The following is a 20,031-nucleotide window of genomic DNA, read 5'->3' as shown; positions in this document are numbered from 1 at the left end:
ATGCTGTGCAAGTTTCACTGGATGGAAGCGCCTATTCAACCAAATGGAACAAGTACACTAAAGCTACAGAAGTTTCATATGATCTACCCAGGTCAGGAGATTGTGCGAAACAAGGATCCGCCACCCTTGCATCCATGTCTTCGTCTTGTCAGACACGCCCTACACTAAAGTGCTGTGACCGTCTTGTCTTTGGGAGTTCTTGCCATTACAAATCTGATGTTCCACCACAGACATATGATAGTAAGAGACTGCCTGCCTGGAGCCTCACTCAGAGAAGCAAAAGGCTGGTTGCATGTTACGTTGCTGTGCAATAGACCTTGCTACTCAGTGCCGCAGGCATAACTAATAAATCAGAATTATTCATTTTGCCACCAGTCACTACACTGAAAGTGCAGGTTGTTCCCATTGTCTGTCCCTCCAGACCTGAGAAACATCAACCAACCACCAGTAGCCTCCACAGAACAGCACAGCTACAGGACATCAAACGAAAGGGAAGAAAGTGCTGACGTTATCTAACCGGACACTCACACAGAGCAAACGACCCAGAAACCATTAAGATGGGGGAGCCGTAGGAGAGGGGGCCATGTGAGCCACGTTAAGTCACTGACGATGTGCCTGTGAGCCATCGCTAAGTCGGAACATTTCCCTCCATTTCTTTCACACAAAAAGGACTGATTGTTTGGTACAAACATTTGCTTGCTAGATTAAAATCACTAACCCTTCTAATATTATGCTTTGTATGATGTAAAGAACAAACGCCAGAGTCTGGTAATCATTTATTTAGAGAAATGTTTAGCCTTTGTATTTAACTTACTGGAGCAATTACAGTTAAGTGCCTTGCTCAAGGGTACATACACTTTTTTTGATCATCTAGTCAGTTCGGAGATTCAAACCAGCAACCTTTTGGTTACTGGCCCAACGCTCTGCTACCCTGGATGAGAGCGAACAATTCCACAGCTTACGCGCCTTTCTGTAATTGGTTTATCCCAGTTAAGGGTGTTTCATTATTTATCTAAAATGTTAGGCTAATGTTTATGCTAATTACGTCTTTGTTTGCATTAAATGGCCAATGCAGCCATTTTTAGATCAATATCAAATCATTTATTGGTAACAATTAAGTATCTTACCGTAATAGCGGTCCTTTAAAATGGACAAAAATACATTTTAACAAAAAAACTCAAGTAAGAATTTTGCTATGACTGTGGGAGTGGTCTGAGTGGGGAGGGGAAAACTCAAAACTATCTGTTATTGGCAGAGAGGTTTGGATGTCTGTTATTGGTCTATAAACCAATTTACCACCTGGTGATGTCACCAGTCAAGCCGAAACTCCTGCCAATGCAAACAGGCTTATTAGAAGGTCCTGTGTAGATTGAAATGCTTTAAAGGTGCAGTCAATTGTTCAATCATGTCACCATTCAAGTGTGTCATCATTGGCAATGAGAATGTGCATGGTTTCTGCCAGGTTGGGGCAGGTCCTTACAGGATCCTCGGTCTCCCCATTCAGGTAACAGGCTGTTACTACTATAGCTCTGCCATTGAGGCGTTTTGCCTTATTCCTTCTGTCAAGGTCATCTTGCTGTAGGCCAAGTAAGTTTGTTTTTCCGAGCTAAATATTTTTGTCAACAATTCTTTACATCTCTAAATGTGTTAAATACTCAACTCTGGAGCCAGTCTTCATCACCTGCACTGTCAAATAAATTCCACTTATTTTGCACCCAAAACCTATGACTCAGTCTCAACGGTTGCTGCTCCATACCAACTAAATAGTCCTGCTGGGTCCTCCATCTTAACAGTCACTAACAAAATCCAACAGCGGGTCCAAAGCCTTTCCCAGGACTTCTGAAGACACACGCATTGTTAGGATTGGCTAATGCAGATAACGCGCACCCCATGGATGCATTGCTCCGATTGGTCTGGGAAACAGCACAGTAGTTACACTCTCCAAAAAAGATCAGCTCAATGCACCATTTTGTGCCTCCTTGTTTTGCATGTTATCAAAGCAACAATCATAGGGGAGAAAGTGAGCTGAAGGGCCCCAACAAAAAAAGCAGGTGGGCAGCATCCTCTTCTTACTGAGGTAAGAGCAGGCGAGGGTAAGACCGCTGCACACACGTGACACGTCAGGTAAAAAAAACACATGGTGGCATACGGTAGGGCTGCATGATTTGGACAAAATATCTAATTGCGATTTTTTTATTTTTTTTATTTTTTTATTATTATTTTTTTTTTTTGGGGGGGGGGGGGGGGGGGGCAGATAGTGAATTGCGAGTTTCAAACACTTAGTAATTCCATCAGACATGGTTAAAACAAGTGTCAGGATAGAGAACATCACTTCTAAAATGAATACATACTGTGCTAACTGAACACAGAACCAAATCTTTTGTAACATTGTTACCGGCTGTATATTATTACAACACCTACATATTAACAAACACTTTTTCTCCCCAATGTCATGGTGGTTAGTCTTGTCCCATCACTGCAATTCCCTTACGGACAATGCCCGCTTAACACGGAAGCCAGCCGCACCAATGTGTTGGAGGAAACACCTGGCTACCGTGTCAGAGTGCATTGCGCCCAGCCCCCTACAGTCGCTGGTGCGCGATGGGACAAGAACATCCCTGCCGGCCAAACCCTCCCCTAACGACGCTGGGCAAATTGTGCGCCGCCCCATGGGTCTCCCGGTCGCGGCCGGCTGCAACAGAGCTTGGACTCGAACCAGAATCTCTAGTGGCACAGCCTTAGACCACTGCGCCACTCGGCACAAACATACATTTTTAACATGATCAAAATATAGTGTGCTATAAGCACAGCACATGAGTTCCTATTTTACCATTATGAGTTACTAAATAACCTAAGTTAATTACTTATTCAGGCAGTCATAGGCTGTAGATGGAATAGGAAGCTTATGATTGTACGGTCAAGTAGTAGGCTCAAATCAGTAGGCTAAATCATTATTACAATTGAAATAAATCAAAGTACCTGAAAAACATGTAATATGTAGCCTACTGATTGCAAGATGCAGCCTGTGTCCAAAACATTGTAGTCTGGTCCAGTCATTCAAAGCAACATGTTTCAACTTCTCCCTTAATTTCGTTACACAGCGTTGGGATGGAGACATGCATGGGAAAAGGAAGCAGGGTTGCTGAGGGTGCTGCAGCACTGGGCCGTTACTAGTCCTGTATTAGCGGACCGATATATCAGTCTGTAGCGTGGGCAAAATACTTTTTGCAGACCCTTTTCCCTTGAACCTGAAAATGTATTGGCAATCAATCAAGCACAACACTTGCATTTGGTTGACATCGGCCTGTAGCCGAAATACTCCCATTCCAATGAAGATGCGCCCTTCATTGGCACCAAATCGACTTCTCGTTAGCACTAGCAGCACTCATGTTTCCAACACGACCAATGCCCTTTCTCTCTCACCAACATGCCGGGACACTTGTGATTGGTCAGCATATGCGTGCCATGCAGAGTGACGGAGCCTGCTTGTGATTGGTCAGCATCCTCTGTGCATGTAGAGAGTGATTGAACAGAGTCTAGCAGCGCATCTCATTGGAGGAGTTACCATAGTACAGTTTTTGATGTATTAAAAGACGCACTACGCAGAAATACCTCTGCCATTTTCTGGTTGCTAAAATTGTAATAGTTAGCTTAATTTTTACTTTGAGACAAAACAAGCAGGTATAGTGTATAGAATCATTGTACCATCTAAACCGCTGTGAAATACCGAGCCCATAAACCAAAATATTATAGTTTACACTGATTGAAGCTGGTGTACAAAACCCAAAATAAAAGATGCAAAAACTAAGGAACGGGAAGCATAGAAATAACGCACTAAGAACAGATTCTTATACGCTTCTTATACTTGCTTTCAATGAGAATGACAGATCTATAACACATATTTCTATGTAAATTTGTTCAGGTTGCCCAAAAAGTTACATATTGCAGCTTTAACAGAGTGTCAAAGAAAATCATAGCCTCGTGATATGGATATTGCACATGTCAATACTGCAATTTCGATCTGAAATAGATTAATCGTGCAGAACCTAGCACACAGGCCATGTCATCAATCCTGGGCACTTCTGGAGCAGAGACATGGTTGTTTAGCCATGGGCACAGTGGGCAGGGTTCAACACATGCCCAGCTGTACAAACAGATATACTAATGAAAGTCTGCATTACCCCTGGGGGATAGATCCAAACTACTGGAGCCACTCTGAACGTTAGACCGTGTTTTCGCCATTGGCTGGAAATTAATAAGACGTCCGTGTTGGCAGGCTGACAAAAGTGAGACTAGTTGAGTAACTGGAGCATCAGCATTTGTGGGTTCGATTAGACTCAAAATAGCCAGAAACAAATAACTTTCTTCTGAAACTTGTCAGTCTATACTTGTTCTGAGAAATGAAGGCTATTCCATGCGAGAAATTGCCAAGAAACTGAAGATCTCGTACAATGCTGTGTACTACTCCCTTCACAGAACAGCGCAAACTGGCTCTAACCAGAATAGAGAGAGTGGGAGGCCCCGGTGCACAACTGCGCAAGAGGACAATTACATTAGTGTCTAGTTTGAGAAACAGACGCCTCAAGTCCTCAACTAGCAGCTTCATTAAATAGTACCTGCAAAAACACCAGTCTCAACGTCAACAGTGAAGATGCGACTTCTTTGTTTCTGGCCATTTTGAGCCTGTAATCGAACCCACAAACGCTGATGCTCCAGATACTCAACTAGTCTAAAGGCCAGTTTTATTGCTTCTTTAATTGGCACAACAGTTTCCATCTGTGTTAACCTAACAGCAAAAGGGTTTTCTAATGATCAATTAGCCTTTAAAAATGATCAATTTGGATTAGCTAACGCAACGTGCCATTGGAACACAGGAGGATGGTTGCTGATAATGGGCCTTTGTACGCCTACGTAGATATTCCATAATTCTCTTCTAAATCAGCCATTTCCAGCTACAACAATAACAATGTCTACACTGTATTTCTGATCCATTTGATCTTATTTTAAAATGGACAAAAAAAATGTGTTTTTCTTTCAAAAACAAGGACATTTCTAAGTGACCCCAAACTTTTGAACGGTAGTGTATGTATGTATGTATGTATGTATGTATGTATGTATGTATGTATGTATGTATGTATGTATGTATGTATGTATGTATGTATGTATGTATGTATGTATGTATGTATGTATGTATGTATGTATGTAGCTTTCAAAAATGTGCATTCAGCCCATCCTCTATTTGCCTTCCCTCAACTGAGAAAGGGCCATAGTTCAAAGTTCAGAGGAGAACAGCAGTCAGAGGATCCACACATAAATGCAAATCAGATTAGCACACAGTAAAGACAGAGTCCCTCTCTGTGGAAATTTACTGAACTCTGATATCCCAGATAAGCACAGAACACAGTTAACAAAAACAGACTGGCACCTAACCTTTAGGATTAAAACTAGCGTGAGACATGTCCAACGGTATAGCCCGTTGGGCTGACAGGTTATCATAGCATGTGATGAGTTGGAGGGAGATGAACTCCCCTTTAGAGCAGCAAGCCATTTTGTTACTCCTAGTAAGACTGATATGTCAGCCATCTTACTCAGGCAGGATTGACTGACAACATTTTTGGTTCACTTAGTCCCATTCTGATAATCACCCCTAAGGGTTGGCATATCAGTCCAGTCCTTTCAAGGCACTAAAATCTGTTGTCTTGCCCATTCACCCTCTGAATAGCACACAGTCCACGTCACAAGGTTTAAAAATCCTTCTTTAACCTGTCTCTCCCCCTTCATCCACACTGATTGAAGTGGATTTAACAAGTGACATCAATAAGGGATAATAGCTTTCACCTGGATTCACCTGGTCAGTCTATCATGGAAAGAGCAGGTGCTCCTAATGTTTTGTACACTGAAGTGAATATGCATGCACATATATAACCACACATATTCAGGCCAACTGCAAATTTACCAAATTAAATTATTTTTCTAGGACATTCCTTTTAAAATCACCCGGGTCGCCAACCTATAGCTTGGGCTGTTTTTTAAATGAGGACCTGGGATAGAAAGATTGGGGGAGCATAGATCTTTAAGAGCACAACAAAAATATAGTTTAAAAACGTTGCTTCCTGAGAGAAGTGTTTTCATAAGCCAGTTATTTTATTGGCTTTACTGATTGATTTTGTCTACCATTAGTTTAACCCAGTGTATATTTATCAGCAGCGAGCGGGCGGAGTCAACGGATCCAGGTGACAAACACCTAACCCACTGCCGGTGCATGTCGGAACAATATGAAATCCTTTACACCATCTGCAGTGGAACGTGGCCGAGCTGCAGCAGTGTTTGTCAGACCATGGGACATCCCAAAAATCAGTCTTCTCACGAAAATGTCTGTACGGTTTGGTCTACAAACTAATATGACCACACGGTGGTGTTCTACGTTTTGCTTTACAACCCCCGCAAGTGTCACAGGACTCGTCTGAAGTTGGTAATGCTGTGCCAACTTCGGTCTGTAGTGACAACCATTTGAGCGACAAACTAATATGACCTCACCAAGGAAAGGGGAGACTCACGAACAGTGTTCTCCGTTGTTCTCTACGACCCCCACAAGTGTCACGGGAGTCATCTCAAGGGTTAGGGTTTTTGTGCCCCCCCCCAAAAAAGGAGTTAAATGTGTCAACAAAAAAATAACAAATCCTGAGCCTCATATCTCCTAGATATAGGACAGACACTTCAGAAACATATTCCTTTTATTTATTTTTTGACTGTCTTTTTAGCAATTTATGAACGTGTAATTCAATGCGTTTCTATGGGCTATAGTACTAAAGGCCAATTTAAATGTTTTTAAAATAATAAATACAAAAAAAACGTAAAGGGGTCCTAAAATTCTAAATCAAATACCTAAATGATCCATGGTATGACGATCTTAAAACAATTCCATACTGTATGTTATCTTAGTACCCCCAAAAAAGGCTGAGGTTTTTAAATAAAGATACTGTAGTGTGGAACCTAGGACAACTTGACCATTTCTACTGTATACATCCTTTATCTTCTCATAGCCCCATAATAAATGTGTTCATATTATCGATTTAAATTCTATTCGTTCCAAATCACATCTGCCAGGAGGGTAGCCATAGCATAACAACATTCGGACGAATAATGTACATCAATCTTAAGTTATCCTAGACCAGGACAAATTTAAAACAAACTTGTTTTTGCTGTTATAACGCCTGTGCAATCCTGTAAAAGTCTGGCAAACTCACGTGTTTCCACCTGTCCTTCAACACAAATATTGGTTTATATAGCATAGAAAAGAGCTCATAAGGCTTGGAGATATTTGGGATGAAGGACAGGCAGGATGGTGTATCGCTGCAGAATGCTGTGGTAGCCATGCTGGTTAAGAATGCCTTGCATTCTAAATAAATCAGACAGTGTCACCAGCAAAGCACCCCGACACCATCACACATCCTCCTCCCTGCTTCACGGTGGGAACCACACATGAGATCATCCGTTCACCTACTCTGCGTATCACAAAGACACGACAGTTGGAACCAAAAATCTCACATTTGGACTCATCAGACCAAAGGACAGATTTCCACTGGTCTAATGTCCATTGCTTGTGTTCTTAGCCCAAGCAAGTCTCTTCGTCTTATTGGTGTCCTTATGTAGTGGTTTCTTTGCAGCAATTCAACCCTGAAGTTCGATTCACGCAATCTACTCTGAAGAGTTGATGTTGAGATGTGTCAGTTACTTGAACTCTGAAGCATTTATTTGGTCTGTAATTGGAGGTGCAGTAACCTCTGGCGGTCCTCATGAGAGCCAGTTTCATCATAGTGCTTGACGTTTTTTGCGACAGCACTTGAAGAAACTTTCAAAGTTCTTGAAATTGTCTGTATTGACTGACCTTCATGTCTTTTAGTAATGATGGACTGTCGTTTCTCTTTGCTTATTTGAGCTGTTCTTGCCATAATTTGGACTTGGTCTTTTACCAAATAGGGCTATCTTCTGTATACCACCCCTACCTTGTCACAACACAGCTGATTGGCTCAAACGCATTAAGGAAAGTAATTCCACAAATGTACTTTTAATAAGGCACACCTGTTAATTGAAATGCATTCCAGGTGACTACCTTATGAAGCTGGTTGAGAGAATGCCAAAAGTGTGCAAAGATGTCAAGGAAAACCGTGGCTACTTTGAAGAATCTCATATATTTTGATTTGTTGAACACTTTTTTGGTTACATGATTCCATGTGTGTTATTTCATAGTATTGCTGTCTTCACTATTGTTCTACAATGTAGAAAATAGTCAAACATAAAAGGAAAACCTTGAATGAGTAGGTGTGTCCAAACTTTTGACTGGTACTGTACACAATCAATCTTTTATTGCTGGGGGTCTTTTTTCCAACAACAAAAAAAAAGTATGTAAAAAAAAATGTGAAGTAGGTTGTGTAGATCGTTAGGAAAAAAATCAAAAAATCCAAATGAAGAACCACAAAATCCCAATTAATCCTAATTTCAAACAGCAAAATGTGAAGACTGTGCAAGGGGTGTGTAGACTTTCACTAGGCACTGTATGTTAAACAAAACACCTGACAGGGATTTGCCAAAATACAAAAGTAGGCCTATGTCGTAGTAAAGTGCTCCTCCCTCCTGTGGGGAACAACAATGCCACCTAGACTGGAAAGTCATGTGGGGTCTCTTCATGTCAGATTTCAACCCAAGTGAGAAAACCCTATCTGCTGAGTGGAGATCCAGCAAAGATCTATAGAATTCTGTCAATTATGGAATTACAGTATAGAACCAAACTAGAGGTCGACCGATTAAATCGGAATGGCCGATTAATTGGGGCCGATTTCAAGTTTTCTTCATAACAATCGGTAATCAGTATTTTTGGCCACCGATTTATTTAGCTAGGCAAGTCAGATTAAGAACACATTCTTATTTTCAATGACGGCCTAGGAACGGGGGTTAACTGCCTTGTTCAGGGGGGGATTCGTTTTTGCAACCTTCTGGTTACTACCTGCCTTACATTGCACTCCACGAGGAGCCTGCATGGCAGGCTGACTACCTGTTACGCGAGGGCAGAAAGAAGCCAAGGTAAGTTGCTAGCTAGCATTAAACTTATCTTATAAAAAACAATCAATCTTAACATAATCACTAGTTAACTACACATGGTTGATGATATTACTAGTTTATCTAACGTGTCCTGCGTTGCATAAAATCGATGCGGTGCCTGCTAATTTCTCATCGAATCACAGCCTACGACAAACGGGTGATGATTTAACAAGCGCATTTGCGAAAAAAGCACTGTCATTGCACCAATGTACCTAACCATAAACATCAATGCCTTTCTTTAAAATCAATACACAAGTATATATTTTTAAACCTGCATATTTAGTTAATATTGCCTGCTAACATGTGTCACTGCTCTTGCGTTCACTGCCTGGCTCGTTGCGAACTAATTTGCCAGAATTTTACATAATTATGACATACCATTGAAGGTTGTGCAATGTAACAGGAATATTTAGACTTCGGGATGCCACCCGTTAGATAAAATACGGACACCGGTTCCGTATTTCACTGAAAGAAAAAACGTTTTGTTTTCGAGATGATAGTTTCCGGATTCGACCATATTAATGACCTAAGGCTCGTATTTCTGTGTGTTTATTATATTATAATTAAGTCTATGATTTGATAGAGCAGTCTGACTGAGCGGTGGTAGGCACCAGCAGGCTCGTAAGCATTTATTGAAACAGCACTTTCGTGCGTTTTGCCAGCAGCTCTTCGCAATGCATCGCGGTTTATGACTTCAAGCCTGTCAACTCCCAAGATTAGGCTGGTGTAACTGATGTGAAATGGCTAGCTAGTTAGTGGGTGCGCGCTAATAGCGTTTCAAACGTCACTCGCTCTGAGACTTGGAGTAGTTGTTCCCCTTGCTCTACATGGGTAACGCTGCTTCGAGGGTGGCTGTCGTCGATGTGTTCCTGGTTCGAGCCCAGGTAGGAGCGAGGAGAGGGACGGAAGCTATACTGTTACACTGGCAATACTAAAGTGCCTATAAGAACATCCAATAGTCAAAGGTATATGAAATGCAAATCGTATAGAGAGAAATAGGCCTATAATTCCTATAATAACTACCACCTAAAACTTCTTACCTGGGAATATTGAAGACTGATGTTAAAAGGAACCACCAGCTTTCATATGTTCTCATGTTCTGAGCAAGGAACTTAAACGTTAGCTTTCTTACATGGCACATATTGCACTTTTACATTTTTCTCCAAAACTTTGTTTTTGCATTATTTAAACCACATTGAACATGTTTCATTATTTATTTGAGGCTAAATAGATTTTACTGATGTATTATATTAAGTTAAAATAAGTGTTCATTCAGTATTGTTGTAATTGTAATTCTTACAAATAAATACACATTTTTAAAAAAGGCCGATTAATCTGCGTAGGCTTTTTTTGGTCCTCCAATAGTCGGTATCGGCATTGAAAAATCATAAAAATCGGTCAACCTCTAAACCAAACATCAATGAAACACCCAGCAGGCAGCCACAGTCCATGAACAAATAACCTGAACTGACAGCTAATGTGGAGCAACAAAGTCCGGCCATGATAAAAATACACTAGATTTTACTTTGGCCACCATCACTTTTCCTTGAAGAGTCACATTTAGCATCACCATTAAAACCCAAGAAGCTAGGCACTTACATTCAAGCACTAGAAGGGCTCACTAAACATTCAGCGAGCGGAGCTGCCAACTAGCGCACTCACCGCTCAGCGCGCTCACCGGGTGGTCTTTGTTGGACGACAGCTTGTGTTCACACATTCATTGGCTGGGCATCTAAAACAGGCTGGTTTAATAGCCCAATGCACAAACACAAGATAAGCTCCCAAAGAAACTGCTCAAGAGACAAAGCGTAAAAATAAATCTGCCGAAATAAAAAGGTAGAGCACCTCACATAGGCACTATTAGGCAGAAACCACAAGAAAACCTAAAACTATACTGAACAAAAATATAAATGCAACATGTGAAGTGTTGGTCCCATGTTTCATGAGCTGAAATAAAAGATCCCAGAGATTATCCATACACACAAACAGCTTATTTCTCTCAAATTCTGTGCACAAACGTGCGTACATCCTCGTCAATGAGCATTTCTCATTTGCCAAGATAATCCATCCAACGGGTGTGGCATATTAAGAAGCGTGTCATTACACAGGTGCACCTTGCGCAATAAAAGCACACAAATGTGCAGTTGTGTCACACAACACAATGCCCAAGATGTCTCAAGTTTAGGTAGAGTGCAATTGGCATGCTGACTGCAGGAATGTCCACCAGAGCTGTTGCCAGATAATTGAATGTTCATTTCTACCATAAGCCGCCTACAAAGTAGTTTGAGAATTTGGCAGTATGTCCAACCGGCCTCACAACCGCAGACCACACGTATGGCGTCGTGTGGGCGAGTGGTTTGCTTAAGTCAACGTTGTGAACAGAGTGCCCCACTGTGGCGGTGGGGTTATGGTATGGGCAGGCATAACAAACCCAATTGCATTTTGTCGATGGCAATTTGAATGCACAGCGATACCATGATGAGATCCTGAGGCCCATTGTCGTGCCATTCATCCGCCGCCATCACCTCATGTTTCAGTATGATAATGCACGGCCACATGTCGTAAGGATATGTACACAATTACTGGAAGCTGAAAATGTCCCTGTTCGTCCATGGCCTGCATTCTCAGACATGTCCCCCATTGAGCATGTTTGGGATGCTCTGGATTGACCTGTTCAACAGGGTGTTCCAGTTTCCGCCAATATCCAGCAGCTTCGCACAGCCAATGAAGAGTGGAACAACATTCACAGGCCACAATCAACAGCCTGATCAACTATGCAAAGTAGATGTGTCGCACTGCATGAGGCAAATGGTGGTCACACCAGATACTAGCTGTTTCTGATCCACGGCCCTACCTTTTTTTGTTAAGGTATCTGTCACAAACCGATGCATATGTGTATTCCCAGTCAAATTAAATTCATTAGATTAGGGCCTAATGAATTCATTTGAATTGACATTTCCTTATATGAACTAACTCAGTAAAATCTTCAATTGTTGCATGTTTATATTTTTGTTCCGTATACTATAAACATAGTATTGATAATCCAGTCAGACTTCGTCAAACGGGGTAAGATAAAGCATCACTGACCTGAGCAACTCAGAGAGGGGTCTGTGGATCCATTTACTCCGAATTAGAAAATACAGACAGGCTCCAGACAAAATACCCCAAGGTCAGAGAGAAAATCCCTGTCTTCTCCTCTCTCCCTAGTCCTCGTTCTCCTTTTAGTGGCTTTCTTATTCACCCTCTCCCGCTCTCATTCTTTCCCTTCAGCTGCAGTAATGTCTCGGTCTATACCTGTTCAATAGTGAAGTCAGAGAGGTGAGTGGTGATAGCTAATGTTTAACATACTCATGTGGTCAGCAGGGCAAACTCCAGAACTGGCATGGAGAAGAGGCCCACTTTTACCCCCACATAGGAGACTAGGACGACAAATGTGCTAATAACATAGGGAGACTGTACAAATGTATGCTCATAAAACTCTGCCATGTAATTCCATTAATCTAAATAAATGGCCATTGGCAAAGGAAGGCTAGCTAGTGAAACCGCAACAGTTAAGCGACAAGCCTTTAAATCAAGAGTAGGTACTTGACTTCAATCAAAAGGAAGGTTTATATTTTATTACAGTACTGAACTAGAAAAACAAAACAGATGATGGAAAGTGTAGGGGAGTGCACATCATCTCAAGACAAGACATAGCAGAGGATGAGCACTTCAAAAGATACAATCAGGTGATGAGTCTCTATAAACATACTTGTGAAACTCCCCAACGTCACATTCTCTGTACAGCACAAAGACCTCAACTTTGTCTAATGGGGTGGACCCAACAAGAACATTCAGAGGTTTACTTGGTTTAAAAAGGGGAACAGATTTAGATCTGAGCTTTGCACTCTGCCAAAACTTCCCGTTAAGCGAAAAAAGGCACCAAGCCAAACAAACATATTAGCCTGCTGAAATAAAATATGCTTAATATGGCAGTAATAGCCCTACAGGCAACTTGATGAGATGTATGATTAAGAACACATTCATCTTCACTTCAGCCACTCAAAAAAAAAACTCATTTAAAAAAGGTTGACTCAGTGATGATGTAGATGCAGAAAGTAAACAGCATAGTGGGTCAATTTCCGCAACTACTAAGAGCGTTGAAGAGTGAGGCTCAACTTCTCCACTGTTTTGGTCCTGTGACTACTATACTGAAGAGCGTGAAGCAAACCCATGTGCAGATACTGTGTGTGACTGTGTGAGTGCAGACTTGCATCTTGCTCATCTCAACTATAGCCCGACCGATTTATCAGTAGACTAACAAACACAAAATAGGCTAATATTAGCCTTTTATGGATGTATTTGTGTCTGCGTTTAATCCACCAAAAATAACCTACATAAGATGTAGAAAAGCTATTTCTTTTAAATTCGATGACATTTTTCCTGAAGAGCACGCTCTTTACATGGCTATAAACCCATCTTGCCTTGGCTGGACACTATCATCAAACACAACTACACCAGTCAGATAGTGATGGGAAGTTTGGCTCTTTTTACTGACTGATCTGACACTCCTTCAGTCAAAATTACATATCTTTTCACTAATTTCGTTAATTTGAGTTACTAATGCCCAGAGCATGGAGAACCCCTTAAATGGCAAACAATGAACTGAAAACTCGAAAGAGTCATGATTCTACAAGCCTCTCGTTCACCACAAGCAGAGGAATAGGCGAAGCAAGTGCTTTCATTCTCGCCAAAATCTGCCCAAAATAAGCTCAATACGTTTCTATGCGATTATTTTGGACAAACTTGTCGCCTGCCTTCCCGCCAACGACTCCCATTGTTAGGGCGGAGACGTCGGAGACATCATTATATACATATCTCTGCCATAAAGGGCTTATTGGAGCTGTCATGTGACTGACACTTGTAAAAGTGCTTTCAAACAATGTACATTTGTTGATTGCTAGGTCTAGTAGTGGCCGCAACTGGACTGGATTGTGAACGACTTTTGGCGGAATGCATTGCTTGCCAGCAGGTCAGACAAACGACGAAAATGAACAAGTCACTGAAAAACGAATTAGGATTCTCAAGTCAGTAAAGAGAGTCGTTCAAAAAGAACGAATCGTTCGAACTGCACATCACCACAGTCGAAGAGGAGTGAACTACTGCAAACGAACTGTTGGTGCTTCTACGGTGAGTGCCGAGTCAATAGAAGCGTGACAGCACAACAAAGTGCCAAAAATGTGCACTGGCTATATACAGTTACGTGAAGTGTCATTGGTAGGGTGTGGGGTGTCATGGTAGGGTTTGGGGTGTCGTAGCAAACCATGGATGCTATGCCTAAATGTAAAGCAAGTGCAGTGCTAAACGTTCATCTCTGTGGTAACGTTGACGACAGCCCTTTCGTGAAGGCCGCAAAATCTGGTGCGTTATATTTGATCTTTGCAAAGGGTATTCCTCAAGCTCTGTCATTCAAATATTTTCAGAGACACAAAAAAAACATAGCAGGTTACAAAATAGCACTTTGAAGCAACATTTTGGTGTACGGATTGTCACTTGTCAGGGACTGGTCCAAAATCACGTTTCATCACCGCCATTTCCATGACGAGTGCTTGCTAGCCAGCTAACTAGCGGTAACTAGCGGTATGAGTACTTGACGCTGTTCACCGAGGGTTAGTGCCATCTGGGAACCTTGGTACGTCCCTACAATTAGACCCTACCCAACCATTTAAAAATGTCAACTTCAAATGTCAACTTCAACGTTGTTATTGTGAAGTTGAAATGTCTAGGAGCAACAACGGTTCAGCCGCAAAGTGGTAGGCCACACAAGCTCACAGAATTGAAACGCTGAGTGCTGAAGCACGGTTGCTGAAGCGTGTCTGTCCTGAGTTGCAACACTCATTACCAAGTTCCAAACTCACCTCTGGAAGCAACGTCAGCTTCATGAAATGGGTTTCCATGGCCGAGCAGCAGCACACAAGCCTAAGATCACTATGTGCAATGTAAAGCATTGGCTGGAGTGGTGTAAAGCTTGCTGCCATTGGACTCTGGAGCAATGGAAACGTGTTCTCTGGAGTGATGAATCATGCTTCAGTGCTTCGCTATATCACATTTGGCATTATCCGTAAGCTTGAGTTCATTTGCACACAAAACAAATCATACAATGATGTAAAGACCTGTGTGCTGTCCTTGTTAATGCAGACAGAAAAGAGCTCCAACTTCTTAATCATAGCCTCAATTTTGTCCCGCACATTGAATATAGTTGCATAGAGTCACTGTAATCCTAGATTCAGATCATTCAGGTGAGAAAAAACATCACCCAGATAGGCCAGTCGTATGAGAAACTCGTCATCATGCAAGCGGTCAGACAAGTGAAAATTATGGTCAGTAAAGAAAACTTGAAGCTCGTCTCTCAATTTAAAAAAAACGTGTCAATGCTTTGCCCCTTGATAACCAGCGCTTCTGTATGTTGTAAAAACGTTACATGGTCGCTGCCCATATTGCATAATGCAGAAAATACACGAGAGTTCAGGAGCCTTGCTTTATCAAAGTTAACCATTTTCACTGTAGCTTCCAAAACGTCTTTCAAGCTGTCAGGCATTCCTTGGCAGCAAGAGCCTCTCGGTGGATACTGCAGTGTACCCAAGTGGCGTCGGGAGCAACTGCTTGAATGCGCGCTATCACTCCACTATGTCTCCCTGTCATGGCTTTTGCGCCATCAGTACAGATACATCTTGACCACCAAAGTCCATTTGATGTCACAAATCTGTCCAGTACTTTAAAAATATCCTCTCATGTTGTCCTGGTTTCCAGTGGTTTGCAGAAGAGGATGTGTTCCTAAATTGACCCCCCCCCCATAAACGTAACGGGCATATACCAGAAGCTGTGCCAGGCCGGCCATGTCTGTTGACTCATCCAGCTGTAACATAATTCACTGACTTATATGCGAAGCAGTAATTGTTTCAAAACATCTCCTACCATGTCACTGATGCGTCATGAAACAGTGTTTGATGAAGCAATTGTCCGCATAGTTTTTTGGGCCTTTTCCCCCAGCATTGTCCCAGCCATATGAGGGAGTTTTTCCTAGCCACCGTGCTTCTTTCACATGCATTGCTTGCCGTTTGGGGTTTTAGGCTGGGTTTCTGTACAGCACTTTGAGATTTCAGCTGATGTACGAAGGGCTATATAAATACATTTGATTTGATATCCGCAGCAGCAGGAAGAATTAAGCCCTCCACAATTGTATGTAGCTTGCCTGTCCTAGCCACTCGGTAGCTCACCAATACAGTAAGACTCTTCTAGCCCCTTCTTATTAATGGTATCTGTTGCTTTGATTTTATTTTTGGCAGTGAAAAGAGGCTACTCCGGCGAGAAAAAAAACCTCACCCAAATGTATAGCCCCGTTGGAAAACATAAAATGTACTGTTTGAAAATGTGACGGAAAGAAAAGCCAAGAATGCACCCCTACCCCCTACCCCAGTTTGGGAATACCTGCTGTACAGGATTCCTTCTTTTCACTCTGTCAGTTAGGTTAGTATTGTGGAGTAACTACAATGTTGTTGATCCATCCTCAGTTTTCCTATCACTGCCATTAAACTCAAACTGTTTTAAAGTCACCATTGGCCTCAGTGAAATCCCTTACCGGCAAATTAGTTTGAAAAATATATATCTTTGTATTGACACCATCCAACGTGTAATTAATAACTTCACCGTGGTCAAAGAGATTTGAATGTCTGCTTTTTTCCCCCTACCCATCTACCAATACGGACCCTTCTTTGCGAGGCCTTGGAAAACCTCGCTGGTTGTTGTGGTTGAATCTGTGTTTGAAATTCACTGCTCGACTAAAGAACTATGTGTGGTGTACAGAGATGAGGTAGTCATACAAAAACCATGTTCAACACTGTTGCACACAGTAAGTCCATGCATCTTGTGACCTACTTGCCATAACAAAGCACTTTTTTTACTCCTGAACATACTTAGGCTTGCCATAACAAAGGGGTTGAATGCTTATTGACTGAAGATATTTCAGCCTTTCATTTAACTCATTTGTAAAAAATAATAATTCATAATTCCACTTTCACATTATGGGGTATTGTGTGTAGGCCAATGACAAAAACACATTAATCAATTTTAAATTCAGGCTGTAAAACAAACAAAAAGTCAAGAGGTGCGAATACTTTTAAGGCACTGTAGGTCTTATTCAATGAAAATATGGTATAAAACAATAGTTATTTCATTGATATAAGATTCACATTGTATCCTGTAGGCTGCATTTGGGTTAGCATGAGGACCCAGAGAACTGAGTGGTCCTACATGTCCATGCCTACAGTAGTCTTCTGGAGACCTTGGCATTTGACACTTTGGCTTCGTCATAAATCATTTTTCTTTCAATCATATTTTCTCAAATAGCGGTTTGGAGCTGGAGTGGTGGGGTGACACTGACAAGGTTACTCTTTCCAGGAGTATTGCTGCGGAGGTTGAGGTGCAGAGTTTTGATTATGTATTGATAAACTGAATAAAAATAGATGAATCTCACAAATGCAGTGAAACTGTGCCAAGGGAGAGGTGGGGAGAGGAAAAGCTTGCTTTGGGGAATGAAAAGCTTAAAATGTAAGTTTAAAAACTAAATCTGCAGAGCTTCTATCAATGAAGAGACAGACTAAAGATGTAAAGAACTTACATTCCATCACTTCACTTCTAAAAAGCTTCCAGAAAGAGAAGAGGCAGGAAGGAATCAGCAACATTCAGTGCTAATTTCTGATATTACACAGAGTTGAAGTCGGAAGTTTACATACACTTAGGTTGGAGTCATTAAAACTCGTTTTTCAACCACTCCACAAATTTCTTGTTAACAAACTGTAGTTTTGGCAAGTCGGTTAGGTCATCTACTTTGTGCATGACAAGTCATTTTCCAACAATTGTTTACAGACAGATTATTTCACTGTATTACAATTCCAGTGGGTCAAAAGTTTACATACACTAAGTTGACTGTGCCTTTAAACAGCTTGGAAAATTCCAGAAAAGTATGTCATGGCTTTAGAAGCTTCTGATAGGCTAATTGACATCATTTGAGTCAATTGGAGGTGTACCTGTGCGTTGTAGACCTCCACAAGTCTGGTTCATCCTTGGGAACAATTTCCAAAACGCCTGAAGGTACCACGTTCATCTGTACAAACAATAGTACGCAAGTATAAACACCATTGGACCATGCAGCCATCAAGCCGCTCAGGAAGGAGACGCGTTCTGTCTCCTAGAGATGAACGTACTTTGGTGCGAAAAGTGCAAATCAATCCCAGAACAGCAAAGGACCTTATGAAGATGCTGGAGTAAACAGGTACCAAAGTATCTATATCCACAGTAAAACGAGTCCAGACTACAGTGTGCAACTGCACATGGGGACAAAGATAAATACTTTTTGGAGAAATGTCCTCTAGTCTGATGAAACAAAAATAGAACTGTTTAGCCATAACGACCATTGTTATGCTTGGAGGAAAAAGGGGGATGCTTGCAAGCCGAGGAACACCATCCCAACCTTGAGGCACGGGGGTGGCAGCATCATTTTGTGGGTGTGCTTTGCTGCAGGAGGGACTGGTGCACTTCACAAAATAGATGGCACCATGAGGGAGGAAAAGTATGTGGATATATTGAAGCAACATCTCAAGACATCAGTCAGGAAGTTAAAGCTTGGTCGCAAATGGGTCTTCCAAATGGATAATGACCCCAAGCATACTTCCAAAGTTGTGGCTAAATTGCTTAAGGACAACAAAGTCAAGGTATTGGAGTGGCCAATACAAAGCCCTGACCTCAGTCCTATAGAAAATGTGTGGGCAGAACTGCAAAAGCGTGTGTGAGCAAGGAGCCCTTCAAACCTGACTCAGTTACACCAGCTCTGTCAGGAGGAATGGGCCAAAATTCACCCAACTTATTGTTTGAAGCTTATGGAAGGCTACCCAAAACATTTGACCCAAGTTACACAATTTAAAGGCAATGCTGCAAAATACACTCAATTAGTATGTAAACTTCTGACCCACTGGGAATGTGATGAAAGAAATAAAAGCTTAAATAAAAATCACTCTACTATTATTCATTTATATATTTCACATTCTTAAAATAAAGTGGTTATCCTAACTGACCTAAGACATGGGAATTTTTACTAGGATTAAATGTCAGGAATTGTGAAACTGAGTTTAAATGTATTTGGCTAAGGTGTATGTAAACTTCCGACTTCAACTGTATAAAACGCAGCAAGATTTCTTCAGTGTTTTATCTTTCCTTTTCTCCGTGAAAAACGCATAACCCTGGTTAACAAGACCCATATATCAGTCCACTTCAGACTACTGTGTACTGGGGAAAACACGACCAAATTAGATCAACTCACCATAGCTCTCCTGAGGTTGTCATCTTGTGTGGAGGGGAGGCCACCAGTACAGTGGCAAGAAAATGTGAACCCTTTGGAATTACCTGTATTTCTGCATAAATTTGTAAAGATTTAATCTGATCTTCATCTTAGTCACAACAATAGACGAACACAGTGTGCTTAAACTAATAACACATTTTATTTTTCTTGTCTATATTGAATACATCATTTAAACATTCACAGTGTAGGTTGGAAAAAGTATGTGAGGCTAATGACTTCTCGAAAAGCTAATTGGAGTCAGGAGTCAGCTAACCTGGAGTCCAATCAATGAGACATGATTGGAGATGTTGGTTCAAGCTGCCTTGCCCTATTTAAAAAATTTTATTTAAAAAATAATTTTAAAAAAATCATAAAATTGGAGTTTGCTATTCACAAAAAGCATTGCCTGTTGTGAACCATGCCTCGAACAAAAAGAGATCTCAGAAGACCTAAGATTAAGAATTGTCTACTTGCATAACGCTGGAAAGGGTTGCAAAAGAATCTCTAAAAGCCTTGATGTTCATCGGTCCACGGTAAGACAAACTGTCTATAAATGGAGT

At 41.4% G+C, this 20,031-nt stretch overlaps 1 protein-coding gene across 4 annotated transcripts in view; it reads right to left on the bottom strand.

Annotated features, from left to right (window-relative positions):
* Positions 1-20,031, bottom strand: part of LOC115168165 (vitamin D3 receptor A) — a 97,803-nt gene that overhangs the window by 29,196 nt on the left and 48,576 nt on the right. The window contains exon 1 of one of the 4 annotated variants that reach the window (XM_029723175.1): positions 12,187-12,512. The exons of 2 other annotated variants lie outside the window; for them this stretch is intronic. Coding sequence is in view for 1 of the 2 variants with exons in the window: in XM_029723173.1 (XP_029579033.1) it covers positions 10,762-10,816 (55 nt within the window). In the remaining variant the exon portion in view is untranslated. Of the gene's footprint in view, positions 1-10,761; positions 10,986-12,186; positions 12,513-20,031 lie in introns of those variants that run through there. One more of the 4 variants, XM_029723173.1, reaches the window with a different exon arrangement.

Source organism: Salmo trutta, chromosome 30, assembly GCF_901001165.1.
Source record: "Salmo trutta chromosome 30, fSalTru1.1, whole genome shotgun sequence".
Classification (NCBI taxonomy): domain Eukaryota; kingdom Metazoa; phylum Chordata; class Actinopteri; order Salmoniformes; family Salmonidae; genus Salmo; species Salmo trutta.
Note: the sequence above shows the minus strand (reverse complement) of the source record. Positions and strands in the feature narration are given on the sequence as shown.